The 20176-nt window shown below is 26.1% G+C and overlaps 1 protein-coding gene across 1 annotated transcript; it reads left to right on the top strand.

The window, feature by feature from the left end:
• Positions 1-489: 489 nt before the first annotated feature.
• LOC122507943 lies at positions 490-5732 on the top strand. Its single transcript, XM_043620967.1, has 2 exons — positions 490-1965; positions 4846-5732. Exons 1-2 carry the CDS (start codon positions 1178-1180, stop codon positions 5273-5275), a joined length of 1218 nt encoding a protein of 405 aa, XP_043476902.1. The 5' UTR covers positions 490-1177; the 3' UTR covers positions 5276-5732.
• Positions 5733-20176: the final 14444 nt, after the last annotated feature.

Here is a 20176-nt window from a genome sequence, read left to right as displayed (position 1 = left end):
ACTACTTTTAATAAAAATTCCTATGACTTTTCTATGAATTCCCTGTCTTAGAATATATTATTATTATATAATATAGAATATAATATAGAATTTATTATTATATTAAAACTATATTCCAATTCATATATTATTTTTATTAAGAAAAATTTGGATAAAATATTTTTAAATTCTATTATTTTTAAAATTACTATTTAAAATTGCTGATTTTATTTAAAAAAAAGGAAGTAAGAAGTTAGCCGCGCGCTTTAGCGCGCTAATTGTTACTATTATTATTTATTATCTTTCTTTATTACTTTAATATTATTTATAATCTTTATTTATTACTCTAATATTATTTATAATCTTTATTTATTACTTTAATATAATTTAAAATATTTATTTATTATTTTAATATTATTTCATAAATTATTGATTAGTTAAATAAAAGTAAAGGCAAAATACTATTTTAAATATTTGAAATTCAAATAAATTCATTGACTGTCGATAAAGTAAAATACTCTTTGATTTCTTAAAGGTGAATGCTTATTTTAACTTCTGATCATGCGCAATATTATACTACTCTTACCACCACTCTTCACACACCAGGTCATGGCCAAATATACAGGCGCAACGCCAGTATGGGCCAACGTTAATTATATTCTATCTACCACCACTCTTTCTACTTTGAATGTAAATGCGGGAATCCCTCAATGGCGTTTCATAATAACTTTAAATAAATATTTTGTTAATTTTACTATTTTTTTTTCATTTTGTGCACTAATTATTTAAATAATCCTTTTTTTGAGAAACAATAATTTTTTTAAAAATTTCCATAGGCTAAAATTTTCTGATTTTCTGTTTTATATTTTTGCTTTCGGGGAAGCCCGGGATAATGTGAATAACTGACACTATTACTTAAGAATGAAAATTAACCACAGTAGTTAACTGGTAACTTGTGTGTCGCAGTTATAAACGACAATACAAAGAAAAAAGTGTTTGTGTTGATTGTAAACTTCTCGATACGTGATCCTTATAATGAAAATATCAGTACCTTTTCTTCGTTCGTTATGAAATGACGTCTTTTTTACAACATTCGTTAAAAGTCTGTTAAATAATCTTTACTATTCAATAAAAAGTTTTTTTTTTTATTTGAGTACAAAAAAATTATAAAATCCATTTTGGAAAAAAATTTTTCAAAATGACATGTAATTTAGTTCTTGGCTATGAGCCATCTTTCCAAGTAATTAAACAAAAATTAAATAATAAATATTTAATTGAAAAAATAATACCAATCGAAGACGAAATGTTGGGCTACTTGGGAAAATATTTTATCCTCAAAGGAAAAAGGGAAACTAACGAAGAACCGGCAATTTTTAGTTTTTTCCTCAAAATTGTACCAAATAGTGAGAAACAAAAAAATTTCGTGAAACAATCCAGTGTTTTTAATAATGAAATTATTCTCTATGAGAATTTATTTCCTCAAATGAAATTTGAAGGAATACCTAAATTTATTTTAGGTCTAAAAGACAATTTTATTCTATTGGAGGAAATGACAGTGAGGAATTTTCAAATGTTGGACAAATTAAAAACGTTTAATTTGAATTTTTGTCAAATTGCATTAACAGCATTGGCTGAATTTCATGCGAAATCGATTCTATTTGAACGGAGGGAAAGTATAGTGAAATTTTTGAATGAAAAAAATTGCAATTTACATTCACCGGAAAGTTTAATGTCAGGAGCATTAAAGACAAATATAAATGGTGTTTGTCATATTATTGATTTCATTATCAGTATTGAAAAATGTGAAAAACAATGGAAATTAGTGAAGAAATGTTTGAAAAATGAGGCCGAACAGTATTACAAAAGAAATTTTGTTGAAAAAAAAGTATTGTGCCATACTGATTTATGGTCTAATAATATTCTTTTTCAATTGGATGATAATCGGAATCCAATAAATTGTTGCTTGGTAGATTTTCAGTTGTGCAGGTAAGCTAATAATTTCTTTTAAATACAATTTAAATTTAGATAACATTTTTAATACATTCTCTAAATTTGAACCAATCAAAAATAACTGATTTAGAAACAAAATTCAGTCACTAATTTAAATAATAGTATTTCTACTCTTCATTTAATTAAAAATAACTGATAAAAAAAAAAAATAAAAAAAACTCACCAAACAAAAAATAACTGATGTTTCAGTAGATTTTTAAAACTGATTCAATTAGTCGAGTTTAATTATTTTTCACTGAAAATCGGTTATTTTCAACTGATTCAGAAGCAAAAAAAAGTCACTGATTATCAGTTAAAACTAATTTTTAAAACAAATTAAAAATAATTACTTCCTCATAGAGGAAGTATTTTAATATTTTTATAATATTATTTTTAACAAATTTAGAGAGTATATTTAACAATAAATAGACAATAAACAGTAAATTAATAGACAATGTTTACAGTAAAAAAAATTGCTTTTTTTGGGCAGGAAAAAAAAATTTTTTAAATGGACAATTTGGCAGAAAGAAAATAGATTTAAAGTAAATTGTAAAATTCTCTGTCAGTTGCATCAGAAATCTTTAAGATTCCCCCTTCTCTAAGATACAAAAGTGAATGCGGGTGTGTAGTTTTCTTAATACACCGTTTTGTTTATTTCCGTTTGTACATAACACGACTCCGGTTGAAAATCATTTAAAGTATAAAGTGTCACTGAAATATTTTAAACATCATTAATCAGAGCACTTATTCAAAACATTATTTACAGGAAGTATATATATAAAGAAAATAAATGCTGAAAAAAAATAAATACCGATATAGATCGTCTTCATCTTGAATCAATTTATAAAGTTTAGACATTATATAATTTAAATTTGGAGTTATTTTAAATTTAACATTAATTTTATTTCATTTTGTTTTTATTTAATCTAATTTAATCTAATTTAATCTAATTTAATCTAATTTAATTAAATTTAATATAATTTAATGCAATTTATTATAATTTAAAATTATTTTATTTTATTTTATTTTATTTTATTTCATTTAATTTTATTTCATTATAATTAAATTTTATTTCATTATGATTAAATTTTATTTCATTAATTTTATTTAATTTCATTAACTTTATAAAGAAATTTTTATCGATTTTTGTAAGATGATGGAAAAATTAATCATGAATTAATTAATTCGTCTACTTTAATTTAATTTACGTTAATTTAAATTAACATTAGATTAAATTTAATTTAAATTTAAAAATAAATAAAAAATAAATGTAATTTATTAAAAAAATGTAGTTAATGAAAAGAATAGAATTGTTATCTATAAAAGCAGAAAAAAAACAAGAGTTAATTATTACAGATAAAGAATAGAAAAATAATATTTAAAGAATTATAAAAAAAATGAGTCATATATATAAAAATAGTTCGGAATTTAAAATTTTTTATTTAGATTTAAAAAATTCTATAGGTAAAAAAAATGAATGACTTGTCGATTTATCAATTACATGACTCATTCTTTTTATTGTTTTTTTTCAATTGCGCGAACGTGAAAAAGCATAACTTGACGTTCACGTAATGTATGTGTGATAAGAAAATGGTCAAATCAGCACGATTCAATACTATTCGTTTAGAAAAGAAATATATAGAAATATACCTAATAAATGTGCTGAAAAAAATAAAAAAAAATTATTATTGTTGTAATTAGGTAAACCGTTGTTTAATTAATTTAATAGAAAATTGAGAATTATTTTCAATAATTTGGACCTCTTCGACTTTTCTTCCAAACATTGCAACAAAATACCACAATTTTTAGTGAAAAAGTGCAACTTATTTTGATTTTTATAATGCGAAAATTAACTATAAACAAATCTTTCAAAAATTGTATTTGCATCTAAAAAATTAAAATTAAAAAAAATTAAAATTTTGTAAAATTTAATTGAAAATAATTCATTTATTTCAAGAATTTTGTTACAATTTTTGAAAATCAACTTTTGAAGAAATTTAATTGCAAATTTTGAAAATAATTGAATAACCAAAAATTTTAATGAAAAATCTTTAAAGGTAAATTTAAAAATGAAAATTAGCTTCTAATTTTTTAAAATTCAATATTTTTAATTACATATTTCCAAAAATAATAACAATTTAGAATTATTTTGAACATTTTGGAGAAAACAATAATGTTCAAAATTTTTATTAAAATTTATCAAAAAAATTCATTAGTTTTTTTCAAGTTATACAAAAGTTATTTTAAGAAATACAATTATTTTCAAAAAATTACATTAATAAAATATTTTAAAAAACTAATTATTAGAATTATTTTGTAATATTTTTTAAAATTGAAAAACTATTATCCTTCAAAAATTATTTTAAAATATTAAAAAAAAAAATTAATTTGTAAGAATTTCTTTATTATAATTTTTTTAAAATATTATATCTTAATAACGTAAGAAAAAACTATATGAAGAGTCACAAAGAATATAAAAAATTGAGTTTATGTATTTAAATAATTAAATTCTAGAAGAACTTTTGGAAAATTATTTAAATTAATTGATTCAGAGATGAATTTTAGTTGAAAATTGTGGAAAATAATTAAATTCAGGAAGGGTTATAATTGTAATTTTTAGAAATTATTAAAATTCATAAATTTTACTCATTTTCCGTAAAAATTAATATTTTCCTGTAAAAATAATTCTGTCAGGGAAAGCAATTTTAATGTCAGTAAATTTTCAGGGAAATTGATAAACTGAAACTTGTGAAATTAAATTTTAAATTAAATTAATTTTAAATTAAATTAAATTAAATTAATTTTAAATTAAATTAAATTAATTTTAAATTAAATTAAATTTTTTTTAATTAAATTAAATTAAATTTTTTATTACAGATACGCGCCACCTGCCTTGGATGTATTAATTTTTTTGTACTTCACAACAACGAAAGAATTAAAGAAGAAGCACTTTGAGGAACTGATTGACTTCTATTATGACGAATTAAAAAAAAATCTCGAAAAAGAAGACGTTGATATCCAAGGAATTCTGCCGCTCTTAGAATTTAAAAAAACTATTAAACAATTGAAACTTATGGCAATGACGGCGGTCATAGCCTATATGAGCATTGATTTGCTGACAACGAATGTCAACAAAAAAGGTTCAGTTTCAAAGAAAGAGGTTTGGAATTGTCTTTCCTTCAATACAAAGGAATTAGTTTTGAAACAATTTCTTGCCGTGGACGAATATAAATTTAGAATAAAGAATAATTTATCGGAAATTTACGAGGAAATAACGGGAGATGAATGTACTATCGAAAAATGTTAATTTACCCTGTTTATGTTAATTTCCATTATTAACATCGTCAATTCTTTTTAATTTTTGTCGAAACAAGAAAAATTTGTATACGTAAAAATGTTTCAAAAAGTTTTAATGAACACGAATGTTGTTTTCTACGTTTTTAAAATTGTAATCGTCAATTTTTGTAGTTTTAAACTTTAATTTGCCTTAAAAAGGAATTTTTTTTAACTTCTAAAAACTCGATGAATGTAAAATTGCAATTTTTTTAAAAAAGTTTATAAATAAAAGAAAATAATGAGTCTAAACCTGTTGAATTGTAGAATTCTGCCTCCTTGATCTGATTAAAATCTCAATGATGATTTCTCCTGATTTTCTTCGTAAACTTTCGTTCGAATATTGTACACTTTATGTATTCCGATTTTTATTTTTATTAAGAAATATTTCTTTAAGAAATTTTAAAGATTTATTAAAGATTTATATCGTACTTTTTATTATAAATAATTTTTCACACTTGGTCGATAAACTTAATTTTAAAACGCGACACAAAAAATATTTCGGACAAATTAAATTTATGAACCACGCACTTCTATTAAAATAAAGTTAACTTCTCTAATTCTCAAATCTAAATTTCAAACTACAAGTACAAGAATGCGACCGAAGAACAAGAAATTCAAAAATCAACTGTAACGACAAAGTACTGATGGAGGGTTTATATAGGCGTTAAAAATCATAATTACTGCTAATTATACCCTTGGTGGTGGGGATGAAGAAAATACAAATTAGATTTTAAGTACTTGGGGTTTTCCCATTACAGAGTCAAAAAGTTGAATTTTCGAAACAAAAGTAATGGTTCAAGTCTAGTAAAGCTAAAGATCCTTAGAGACAGGTATTTCACACCTAAAATCATTGTATTGTAATTACAATCATTTGTCTACATTTCTTTTCAAATTTACGACAAAATTACCTGAGACTATTTACAATTTTCGTTAAGTAGTTAATTAAAAACGTATTAAAAATTGTTTATAAGTAAAGGTAAGAATTTATTTTTTGTTGAATCCCATCACCCTAATATTTAAAAGACTTTTGATCGTTCAGTCACAATTCCGCAATGTTAAGTGTCTTAATAATTAAAAGAAATTATAAACCTTCTAAAAAGGGGTTAAACTTCGATTCCCGAGAGTTTTTTTTTTTTTTTTGGAAGTGGAGAAAAAGGGCTTGTGCCTCTCGTGTTGTTAAATAAGGAACGAGTCTTCAGGCAAATAAGAGGTCTCCCGCGAAAAAGAGGGATTCAGGCGTTGAAGTGAAGTAATTAAAAAATATACGACGATAAAATGACATTGGTAACAAATTGAGTTATATCCCTTCGAAAATGAATTTCCCTCCTCTCCCTTTATACTGTATTTATTTCTTCATTTGAAAGAAATTTCTTTTTACAAAAAAAAATCCCAACGCTCAACTTTCATTATTTTTTTTCCTTTTTGATGGTCAAAATTATACATGGTTCCATATAAGTCGTGGAAAAACTGGAAATCATGAAATTGTCAGGGGATTTTATTTTGATTCATGAAAACATGAAAATCACATGGAATTTCTAATCGGATCATGGAATTTTTTTTAGTTTTTGTTGTAAACCCGTGTGATTTAAATTCGCGCTCCTTCATTACTCAGGGTGGTCACAAGTTTCAGTTTATCTCCCTGATAATTTACTGACATTAAAATTACTTTCCCTGACAAAAATTCTTTTTACAGAGGAAAATATTAATGTTTACGGAAAATGAGTAAAATTTATGAATTTTAATAATTTCTAAAAATTACAATATTGTAACCTTTCCTAAATTTAATTATTTTCTACAATCTTCAACTAAACTTCATCTCTGAATCAATTAATTTAAATAATTTTCCAAAATTTCTTCTAGAATTCAATTATTTAAATACAGAAACTCAATTTTTTATAATACTTGTGACTCACCACAGCTTTTTTTTAAATAATATTTTTAAAAAATTATAATAAAGAAATTCTTACAAATTATTTTTTTAAAAATATTTAAAAATAATTTTTGAACGATAATAGTTTTTCAATTATGAAAAATTTCCAAACAATTAAAATTTGGTAAAATTTTTTTAAAACAATTGTATTTTTGAAAAGTATAAATAAAAATGATCAAAACTTTTCAAGAATTTAAATTTTTAAAAGGACCCTGATTTCTCAAAAATTTTAATAAGTACAAAAATTTAATTTCAAATCTTAAAAAAGTATTACAAAACATTTCTAATAATTAGTTTTTAAAAATATTTTATTAATGTAAATAATTGAAAAAATGAAAATGAAAATGAATTATAATGAAAATAATTGTATTTTTTACAAGAATTTTTGTATAATTTAAAAAAAAACTAATAAATTTTTTTTTAAGATGAATTTTAATTTAAAATTTTGAACATTATTGCTTTCTCCAAAATATTAAAAATAATTCTAAAATGTTATTATTTTTGGAAATATGCAATTAAAAATATTAAAAATATTGAATTTTAAAGAATTAGAAGCTAATTTTTATTTTTAAATTTACCTTTAAAGATTTTTCATTAAAAATATTTGATAATTCAATTATTTTCAAAATTTCCAATTAAAATTCTTCAAAAGTTGATTTTCAAAAATTGTAACAAAATACTTGAAATAAATAAATTATTTTCAAATAAATTTTTACAAAATTTTAAATATTCAGATACAATTTTTGATAGATTTATTTTTCGCATTATAAAAATTTTATTTCCGAAAATTCAATTATTTTGAGGCATTTTAATAAATTTCTTTGCAAAATTCAATTATTTTCATAAGTAACAATATTCATCACAAGAATTCAATTATTTTTAAAAGTAATTAATTTTTTCTTGGAAATTCAATTATTGAAATAGATTTTTATAAAATTCTTCGCAAGAATTAAATTATTTTTTAAAATTGTAATAAAATTCTTTAAAAGAATTGAATTTGAAGCAACTTTAATGAAATTCTTTATATTAATTGAATTGTTTTGAATATAATTTTAATAAAATTTTTAAAAGAATTCAATAATATTCATAAATAAAAAATTTTTCCCAAGTATTCAACTATTTAAAACACAATTTTCACAACATTTTTCGAAAAAAAATCAATTATTTAAATAGATTTTAATACAATTCTTTGCAAAATTCAATTATTTTTATAAATAACAATATTTATTACAAGAATTCAATTATTTTTAAAAATAATAAATTTTTTTTGGAAATTTAATTATTGAAATAGATTTTTATAAAATTCTTCGCAAGAATTCAATTATTTTTATAAATAATAAAATTCATCTCAGAAATTCAATTATTTTTTAAAATTTTAATAATAATCGTTGCAAGAACTCAATTATTTTTATAAATGTTAAAACTCATTACAGGATTTTAATTATTTTTAATACAATTTTTAATAAATTCCGCGAAAAATGTAACTATTCGTAAAAATTTTAATAAAATTCTTTAAAAGAATTCAATTTGAAAAAATTTTAATGAAATTCTTTAGAATAATTGAATTCTTTTCAATATAATTTTAATAGAATTTTTGAAAGAATTCAATTATATTCATAAATTAAAAAATTTTGTTAATTTTTCTATTATATTATTAATTTGTTATTTAAATTATAATTTGCATAAAATTAGTCGAAAATATTAATTATATAAATAGATTTTTATAAAACTCATCACAAGAATTCAATTACTTTATAAATAATAAAATTGAGGCCTTGGATCCAATAACTCGCCCGACGCTCGGAGGAACGCGCAACTGCCAGTCAGTGAGCAGTGAGCGCCTCTAGGCCACTCACTGCTACCCGACTGGTATTAGCGCGTGCCTTCGAGCGTCGGGCGAGTTATTGGATCCAAGGCCTCAATAATTCTCAAAAATTAAATTCTTTCTATAAATATTAAAATCCATCGTATCAAAATACTTGAAATAAATTAATTATTTTGAATTCAATTTTACAAAGTTTTAACTATTAAAAAACAATTTTTGAAAGATTTGTTTATAGTTATTTTTCGCATTTTAAAAATCAAAATAAGTTTCACTTTTTTACTAAAAATTGTGATATTTTGTTGCAATGTTTGGAAGAAAAGTCGAATAAATCACAATTTTTGAAAATAATTCGAAAAAGTCTCAATTTTCTTAATTTACCTGACAAAAATTTTTTTTCATGACATTTACCTAACTTAACTGACAAAAATTTTGTTTGAATGTATTATGGAAATTTTATCATTTATCACTTGGAAATTATTGGAAAAATCATGAAATTTTATAAGGAGAAATTTTTAGAAACCCTGTTATATTATAAATATTTATAAAAAATAATTTGTATTTGTAACACTCTCCTATTCTTTTCTCTACTTCCGAAAATCCCTCGGGAATCAAGTTTAACCCCTTTTTAGAAGGTTAAAATTATATTTATAAATTATATTCTATAAATTATAATTAAAAGAAATAAGTTAATTATAAATTACGGTTTTTTTTTTGCAAATAGGTATGATATTTTTTTTTCGAAATTTGTAAAAAAAATAAATTAAAAACCCCCAGATGGGGTTAGTTTTACTATACTTTATACATATATATTAGGAAGCACTCTAGTTTCAGTGCGACTTATGTAAATTGACGGAAATGGTATGGAGAACTTTTCTGGGGAAATTCTGTTCCGCTAACGACCTACAATGGAGAAGTATAAGAGAAGCGCGAGAGAGGGAAGAGAAACGGAAGCGGACCGAATCATTTTTACCGAAATTAAATCGAAAATTAGACTCGCATTAAAATGCGGTCTCGATAGGTAGAGAGTCGCTCACGAGGATTGCAAGTGGCAGGACTAAAGAGAGCGAGAGAGACAGACAGAGAGAATGAGACGGAGTGATAGAAAGGATAGAAGAGTGAGATTTCAAGAATAAAGTAAATCGTTAAATAAGACAAATTCAAAAGTGTAGCATTGGAAGAAAATTCATTTTTAAGACAACAATTTTTTATTCTCGTCTGTTGAAAAATTATAGAAGAGAAGAGATATCGATATTGTAAATTTTAATTTCCAAAACACCATTTTAAATGTTCAGTTTGAATTTAATGCAAATAGTCCTCGTAAAATTTTCCATCAACCATATAATATACAAAATCTAGGAGAAACAACATTATTCTCAAAGAAGATTAGATTACAAGGATCTCAAGAATAAGATGCATCGAGAGAAAAACACATTTTGATGCGCATATATACATTCTTTTGAACGATATTATCGAGAATATAAAACGAAATAAGCCATTAAAATTGACACATAAATTTATAAATAACTTTGTGACTTTTGTATACAACAAAATGTTGTATATAGTGTATATCATAAAGACTGACTGTTGATATTACTTTATGAGATTGAATAAAATTTATCAGAGCGTGAGCTATTGGGTGAGATAAACGATTCCCTTTTTCTTTTTTTTTTTTTTTCTTTCTTTTTTTGCATATAAGTTGAAATATAGCATGTTGATGTGTTTGTATGTTATCCAAATGAATAAGAGAGGTTTCCAGAAAAGTTTATTGGCGCTCTTTTCATGACACCGACGCGACGATATCGACGTTCCCTTCTTCGATCGCTAAAGAAACATACCGTATCTTTTGGAATGCCATAACTGACGCCTGAATTCCTGACAATTTACTATCCGATTCAAGCTCGTGTATCAACTTGGACATAAAGGGAGATACCATGCCTTTGCGAACGATAGTCATTTAACATGTGCGATCGTTAATCGCCTCTAAAGTACATATATACATATATAGATATATACCTACATTTTATTTATACGTTTATTTTTTCAAAAAAGGAATAAAAGCTTCACCTGGAACAGCGTTAAGTCCTATAACTGAAAACTAAACTTTTCACTCATATCCAACATTTTCCAGAAAATTTAACTTTGACCTAAATTGCTACTCAGGGTTTCTCCAAATTACTCCTTATAAAATTCCATGATTTTTCCATGATTTCCAGGTGATGATAAAATTTCCATGACACATTGAAACAAAAGTTTTATCAGTGAAGTCAGGTAAATGTCAAGATAAAAATTTTTTGTCAGGGAAATTAAGAAAATTAAGATTTTTTCGACTTATTTTCAAAAATTGGGACTTTTTCGACTTTTCTTCCAAACATTGCAACAAAATCCCAAAATTTTTAGTAAAAAAGTGCAACTTATTTTGATTTTTATAATGCGAAAAATAACAATAAACAAATCTTTCAAAAAATTGTTTTTGAATAAGTTAAAATTTTGTACAATTTAATTGAAAATAATTAATTTACATCAAGTATTTTGTTAGAATTTTTGAAAATCAACTTTTGAGGAATTCTTAATTGCAAATTTTGAATATAATACTATAAAATTATTATAAATATTTTTATTTTTATTATAAATATTATAAATAATATTATAAAAAATAATTTTATAAAAATCTATTTCAATAATTGAATTTCCAAGAAAAAATTTATTACTTTCAAAAATAATTGAATTTTGCAAAGAATTTTATTAAAATGCTTCAAAATAATTGAATTTTCGGGAATAATTTTGTTATTTATCGACATAATTGAATTCTTTCGAAGAATTATTTATGTAAATAATTGAATTCTTGGGAAGAATTTTATAAAAATCAATTTAAATAATTGATTTCTTTCGAAAAATGTTGTGAAAATTGTAAAGAATTTCATTAAAATTTCTTCAAATTTAATTCTTTTAAAGAATTTTATTAAAATTTTTAAGAATAGTTGCATTTTTCGAGGAATTTATTTAAACTTGTATTAAAAATAATTGAAATCCTGTGATGCAACGATTATTATTAAAATTTTAGAAAATAAATGAATTACTGAGAAGAATTATATTATTTATAAAAATAATTGGATTCTTGCGAAGAGTTTTGTAAAAATCTATTTTAATAATTGAATTTTTCAGAAAAAATTTATTTCTTTTAAAAATAATTGAATTCTTGTGCTGAATATTGTTATTTATGAAAATAATTTAATTTTGCAAAGAATTGTATTAAAATGCCTCAAAATAATTGAATTTTCAGGAATAATTTTGTTATTTATCAAAAAATAACTATAAACAAATCTTTCAAAAATTGTTTTTGAATAGTTAAAATTTTGTAAAATTTAATTGAAAATAATCAATTATTCAATTTATTTCAAGTATTTTGTAACAATTTTTGAAAATCAACTTTAGAAGAATTTTAATTGCAAATTTTGAAAATAAATGAATTATCAAAAATTTTAATGAAAAATCTTTAAAGGTAAATTAAAAAATTAAAATTAGCTTCTAATTTTTTAAAATTCAATATTTTAAATATTTTTAATTACATATTTTCAAAAATAATCACATTTTAGTATTATTTTTAACATTTTGGAGAAAATAATAATTAATAATAATTTTCAAAATTTTTAATGAAAATTCACCAAAAAATTCATTAGTTTTTTTTAAATAAGAAATACAATATTATTTTCCAAAAATTACATTAATAAAATATTTTTAATAAACTAATTGTTAGAATTGTTTTGTAATAATTATTAAAGATTCAAAATTTGCTTTTTGGACTTATTAAAATTTTTGATAAATCATCGTCCTGTTTATAAATAAAATTCTTCAAGAATTTGATCATTTTTATTTACACTTTTCAAAAAATCAATTATTTTGAAAAGATTTTACCAAATTTTAATTGTTTGGAAATTTTTCAAAATTGAAAAACTATTATCGTTCAAAAATTATTTTAAAATATTAAAAAAAAATTAATTGTAAGAATTTCTTTATTATTTTTTGAAAATATTATACCTTAATAATTTAAGAAAAAACTATGGAGAGTCACAATTTTGATAAAAAATTGAGTTTATGTATTTAAATAATTGAATTCTAGAAGAACTTTAGGATAATTATTTAAATTAATTGATTCAAAGATAAAGTTTAGTTGAAAATTGTAGAAAATAATTAAATTCAGGAAGGGTTATAATTGTAATTTTTAGAAATTATTAAAAGTCATAAATTTTACTCATTTTCTGTAAACATTAATATTTTCTTATAAAAAGAATTTTGTTAGGGAAAGTAATTTTAATATCAGTAAATTGTCAGGGAGATAAACTGAAACTTGTGACCACCCTGAGTAGTAAAGGAGCGCGAATTTCAATCACACAGGTTTGCAACAAAAGCTAAAAAAATTCCATGATTCGATTAAAAATTCCATGATATTTACATGATTCCATGAATTAAAGTAAAATCCCATGACAATTCCATGATTTTTAGGTTTTTTATGACTTGTAGAATCCCTGTACTTTTACTTTTACTTTGACATTGACTTTGCCTTTGATTTTCACTTCGACCTCCAAAGTGAAAAATCAACCCTACATTTAATTCCAAGAGGAATGCTCAGATTTCCCATAATTGATTTTTAAATACACCCTTAAGAGAAAACAGTATTCCGACGCAGTGCCTGGAAGCAATTTCCAGTTTGTTTTTTATAATGTTAAGATTGTATAAAAGTTTTTGGCCACTAGGCTTTTTAAAAAATTAATTTGCGATTCTTCACGTCAATGTCGAGAGCATATAACCGCATATTTATTGAAAGTGAAAAGCAAGGAGAGACGCGCGTAGAATGAAAGGAGAAAAAAAAGAGAAACAACGAAACTGGAAAATTCGTTATTAAAATTAATTATTCAGATTGGTAAAATAGCGATATATAGGTTTGAACACCGACGGTGGCGGTCGTTTCAACGAAATGAATCGTAAATTGGAGCCGGTACCATGGTTGAAGAGTAATTCCCCTTTTTCTTCCTAACCCTTACGCGCCTTGTAGAAAACAGCCCTTAAAACCCTTTACTTTTAACTCATTAAGCATCTTGATTTATACATCGTTCTTTATTTTAATCTTTTTTATATTTTACCTCATTTTTATCCACTCGAAACTGTAACTTTTAGAATTTGTAGCGCAACATTTGGCAATATTGCCTTTAAGTTAACGTAGCTGCAATTTTTTTTTAAAATATAAGGTCCTTGGAGGTAAGTATATACAGGATGCCTTAATTAAAGATTAGAAATCCTTGGAATAGTGGACATCGTACGGAAATTAATTAATTTTAATATAGACTATTGTTAAATAGTATATAGCGAACCATGGCCAATGACAAAAATATTTAAAATCCTCAAAATTTATATTTTTGTTATAATATAATTATACTAATTGTAAGATTAAGTAGAATAAAAAATAGGATTTTAAAAGATGTGTCAAATATGAAATGTCGAGTCAACGATTTCTAACTGGAGCAGCAATTATTATCATCATCAAACATATATATACGTATGTGTATAAGAGAGAGATAGAGATTTCGGTTCTAATTTGTAACAGAGTTGTCGTCCCTGGTTTGACACTGCAGTAAATACAAGGGTGATATAGCGATGTATATCACACACCACGTGGTTTCCATGAAACTTCCAGTACATTCTTCATTTTTGTCTCAAAATGCAAGAAATTTCTTGAAAATATTTTTACTCAAACGTACCCTACAGACTATAATTATAATTTATAATTTTTGGAAATTAGGATATCTTTTAGACATTCTAGGAACAAAGAGAATTCTAATCTTGAAGTTTAAAAAAATTTCTGAGAATTAATAAAAGGGTTGAGGCGAAATAAGTTACTAGCTAAAGATATGATTGTCTGTAGGTTATTCCAAATATCCTAACGATATTCTAATCCTAATCCTTTTTAGAAGTCGCATAAAATATTTTGATTGAGAACCATCTTCGAGAGGGTGGAAATAATATATATCAAAGTTGGGGTTAACAATGTGTAAGTGGTCGTCGTGAGGTCCAGGTTTGCTCTTGGTGACACTTCTGGAGTTTCTACTCTTTGGTTTAACCAAGTATACATATGGATATATTACATAGGATTCTGGTTGTGTATTGGTGACACCTCTGTAACTATTCCTGAGAAACAGTGTATCCCTTTAGTTACCGAAGGTTTCAGAGTTATTGCCATTGTGATCATATAACCATTCCTTTGCCTCTCTACCTATATATACAAGACGAAAATACAAACAGAAGAGAAAAAATTCGAAAACTATTCCAAACAGAGATTTATTATTATTATTATTCCTGTTTTCACTAATGATGTGCAATAATTAAATATTAAAACCAACAAATTAATTAGTGCAATAACAAATCAGGGTTTCTACAAATTTCTGATTTTTCCATGACAATTCTATGATTTTCAGGTTTTCTATGACATTGTAGAAACTCTGCAATTGCACTAATTAATTTCTTAGTTTTAATTTTTCTATACTTTCTCCTACAATAAAGACGTATAAATTAATTTATAGTTGAATAGAAAAAATTCCCCCTTTCTGAATGTATAAATGTCTAAAGATGGAAAATGGATATTAAAGAAAAGTGTGAAAAGAACCTTAAGGGCAAACCTCAGTTTGTTGATCGAAGAAACATGAATCGAAAATTACTTTTCATAAGGAAGTAATAGCGGATTCAGAACTCGTTCTCATTACGTGGTGAGCGTTAGTTATTTGCGACGAGAGAAAGAGTGAGAGAGAGAGAGAGAGGATGTTGGAGACGAGTTTACAAATTGAGGTCTTTTTTTTTTTTTGAAAAAAAGCTTTCGTGCCTGTGCCGCTTTAGTAAAAAAGAGAACCCATTGATTTCCCTCATTCAGCCGGGTGTGATAATTAAATGCATTTTATACTTTTAACACGCGGTCCCCTTGCATAACGTCAAGTAATTAATAGACATTTAAACTTTTTAATAACGACGAGTTTTTTTTATACGCCGTATTGCCTTGGCGCGCAGTGGCTCCCTCAGTAATTATGACGTTGAATAGATCTGTTGCATTTGACTTTTAATGGACGGATCGAGCGGTCCGGTACTTGTGGCTTTAGTATTTTGCGACTCTTATTAACTCACGCTAATGGTCCAGGAATTTTGCCGCAATGCGATTTTGTTTTCAAATTATACTCTCTCCATACATGTTTGTATATATATGATGTTGGTCCAATTAATCGTTCTTTAAAAAAAAAAAAAATAAATAATCCTTGTTTTACTTACTCAATAGGGAAAATAAAGCACAAGGCTATAAAAAATGCATAGCGAAAATAAAAAAAAAAGCAAAAGAAATATAAAATGTAATAAATCGTACAATTTAGATTTATCTCCCTATTCATTCAATATATTCCTAATAGACATTTTCGTTGATCCTGAAATTTAAAACACGAATGAAATTTCTCGAGATAAAAATTGATATCAATCTGGGAGAGGGGAAAAAAAAAAATTTGTAACCTCACATCGAAAGGAGATTCAGATGAAACCTGCTGCAAAAAAGGAGATAAATACGTGTTCCTTCTTAAATCAAGATAATAGCTAATGTGTCATCCTCCTCAACAATGTGTTCGACATTAAGTCATTTGTCAGTGTTCAGATTCGAGATTATGTTCCCGAAAAGATCTTTGGACTGGTCGAAAATTATGGGTACCTGTTTGGTAGTAAATTGTGGAATTCTGAATTCGATTCTCAGCTGTTCGCATAATCGAACAGAGCCGATTGGAATTTAAATTCGAAGAAACGATTCCACGCACGATTTATAATTAAATTCGATGATTCAAATCACACATTTTTTTCTCCTCTTATAATCCCAATTTTTGAACTAGGTAATACTGTAGAATTTATCGATAATGTAATGAATATTGGTTCTATTGAATTCTCGTGTTTAAAATTTTAAAGTTTTTTCAAATATTTTACTTGAAAAAGTGATAAATTAAGTAGGTGTAAATTCCTCCTGACTAAAGCCACAGCATGGAGAATTGTATTGAGTTACGAGGAAGGTAAAGTATACATGAAGAAAAGAAAGGAGGAAAGAGAGAAGAAGAGAGGGAGAGAGAAATAGAGGAAAACAAAATAAAGGAAGAGTGATATCGAGTGGCCCTGTGTCTTGATATAGCCTATATACTATAGACCACCATGGAAGATTTAGACCCCAACCAGTGGGCCCTAAATCGTCCTCACACTGGGAGGTGCAATGCCAGCCAGTCAACTCCCTTACCGTTTCGACTTTGAATCACTTTCACTCCCGATATTGATCACTATTTTCAAAATACACTCTTTTCTCACTTTAGAATATATACTTTTTATGTCTGAAATTGGGGAAAATTTATAAATTCGTTTCTGCGCTGGTGGTTCTGCGCAGAAATTTAAAAATTCGTTCGTGCGCATGTGCGCTCGCGCAGAACTCGAGAAATTTGTTTGTGCGCAGGTCGGTTCGCGCAGAGCTCGAGAAATTCGTTCGTGCGCAGGTGCGCTCGCGCAGAGCTCGAGAAATTCGTTTGTGCGCAAGTTCTCCCGCGCATGTGCGCACAGACAAACCGAACCATCCCAAATTAAAAAAATTAAATACTATAGAAAGTACGTATATATTAAAAAAGGTAATTCTTAATGCGAAATCTCGATTTTAATTAAAACTCCCTTCCCCCTCTGGCCACAAAATAAAAATTGTTGATAAATACGGCCACCATGAAATTAAAAACAAAAAAATACAAATTCACTCCCCGAGCGGGCGTTAGAATCAAGATTATGACAGGGCAGTGGGTATAAATTTGAAATTTAAGAGAATCCTGGCCTTTTTCTCTCAAAGAAAAAAAAAACATCGTGAACTCGTCGTCGCTACGTCTACCTTTCATTTGTAGGTAAATCATGATGATATGCGAGTTCGCCTAAAATTCTCAGCTAATCTCGAAATCAAACAATCCTGGAAGGACATAAAAATGTTTTATTGCCTTGAGCCAAGTGCACTGTACACACTAATCGTTACCGAAAGATACATGGGTACCGCTACTAAACAGAGAGATTCTGAGCTTGTAAACTAGAGCTAGATCCGTTATTTTTCACTATATATATTTATACGCATATAGTTGACAAGCAAGGTTAACTATTTTTTTTTTCTTGATTCTTAAATTTTTGTTATCTCACGAGGATCGAATCTCTTTCATTTCCAAGTACCTATTTTGCTGTTTTTTTTCTTCATTCTAATTCTCGCTATTTTTATGTCTTTTATTTCCAAATAGTATATATGATCATCATCCAGTAAAAATCGATAAATCAAGGGGAGAATTTGAATATTAATAGATGTGGTTCTTTGGAAATCAGGAAGTGGTTTAGTTGATTCGTGATTTATTTTTCCTGACAATATTTTCTCACTGGATCATGTTTAAATGAGTCATGTGAGAATATTATCAGAGGTCTCGAACCGCATAGTGAAAGTATTTTTAAAAATATACGGACTTTACGGAGGAAAAATGAAAAATCATTTTGAAGTTTTCCCAAAAATGTTTTACAGTTCGCCATATATTGGTTCCGAAGATGTGAAATAAAATTACGATTGCAAAAATAAAAAAAAAAATTATGATGAGAAAAGCAGACATGTGTTTTCTTTTTTTTTTAACTGTATATATATATATATTCTCGATGAAAACAAAAGTAAGTTCATAAAATTTAAAACTGTCGACATAGTCAGAGCACATAGGCGTTAGATGAATGTGCCTCTCTCGCATTTAATTACGGGAGTATTTTATCGGGCCAATGCCATTGGACGCGAGCGCACACAGTGTTTTTGGCCGCGCTGCTTTGGTATTATGCGTTACGTCTGTCCAGAATCGTCCGGTATTTTCGAACGAATATCGCCGCCGCACCATATGAACCACGGGCGTACATATACCGACCGGCCGAATATTTATGGGGGCCAAAGTCAAATTAGTGGCGTACTGCGTGCACCTTTTGATTAAGTATCTGTTAACTAAAGGTAATACTTAATAAAGTAACGCTGATTTAGTGTACTACGACCGCGTGAGTATATTTTATATATACGTGTGTATGTGTGTACATCTTGTACAAATATATATATGTTTGTACTTTTATATATGTATATCTACTTATACATTTAAATTTAAACAGTTAACCTCATCGACTAGTTCGTTTTCCGATTGAAAAATAAAATTAAATGTTTATGCTTTATGCCCTCACGTGTAAACTACATATGGTATATCTGTAAGTCAGCAATGTGTTTTAGTTTTCATTGGCGTAATCTTAAAGATTCATCGGAAAAGTTCCCCAGGTTCCTAACTAACGTTAGGCTCAGATTAATTTAACGTTAGGCTAACTTTAACTAACGTTAATCTAACGTTAGGCTAACGTTAGTCCAACGTTAGACTAATGTTAACTAACGTTAGGCCAACGTTAAATTAACGTTAGACTAATGTTAGACTAATGTTATAGTTAACGTTAGATTAACGTGAACCTAATGTTAGTTAACGTTAGCAAATATATTAAATGAAAATTTAAAGAAAAAAATTTCTTATTAACGCCAATGGTAATTTCCCTTATTTTATTATTCCCACCTTCTTCATTCTGCGCGCGCAACATTGAAATGATGCTCTTGGGTCAAAATACAGCCAAGGGGGTCCTGGAGAGAGCATGTCCCATTGGAGAATTTATGCATGTACCTCCGATGTATCACCACCGTGCGACTTACCAGGTCGTCAATAAACTGAAACTCCGATACCGTACGTGTATATATATACATACTTCTTTAGCCTTCTTCAGGTTCCCGTATCAGATTGCAATTTGTTCGTATTTGCATTGGAGAACCTACATTGATATTTTTATTTCTACACCCCACTCCGACAATCTCGCAATATCTCGAAAGATTCTTCAGTAAGCGACTCCTTAGTGATCCAGCGTCGAAAGAACATCGTATTTCCGATTCTAATCGGAATTCCACTTTCAAACGGAATTCCATATCGGAATCGGAAATTCGAGACGAATTCGCATGGGAATTATAAAAGAAGTTTATATACCGGAATTCTAATCGG

The sequence above is a fragment of the Leptopilina heterotoma genome, unplaced genomic scaffold, assembly GCF_015476425.1.
Source record: "Leptopilina heterotoma isolate Lh14 unplaced genomic scaffold, ASM1547642v1 Lhet_52, whole genome shotgun sequence".
Taxonomy (NCBI): domain Eukaryota; kingdom Metazoa; phylum Arthropoda; class Insecta; order Hymenoptera; family Figitidae; genus Leptopilina; species Leptopilina heterotoma.
The sequence above is the reverse complement of the archived record's forward strand: the minus strand, read 5'-3'. Positions and strand labels throughout refer to the sequence as shown.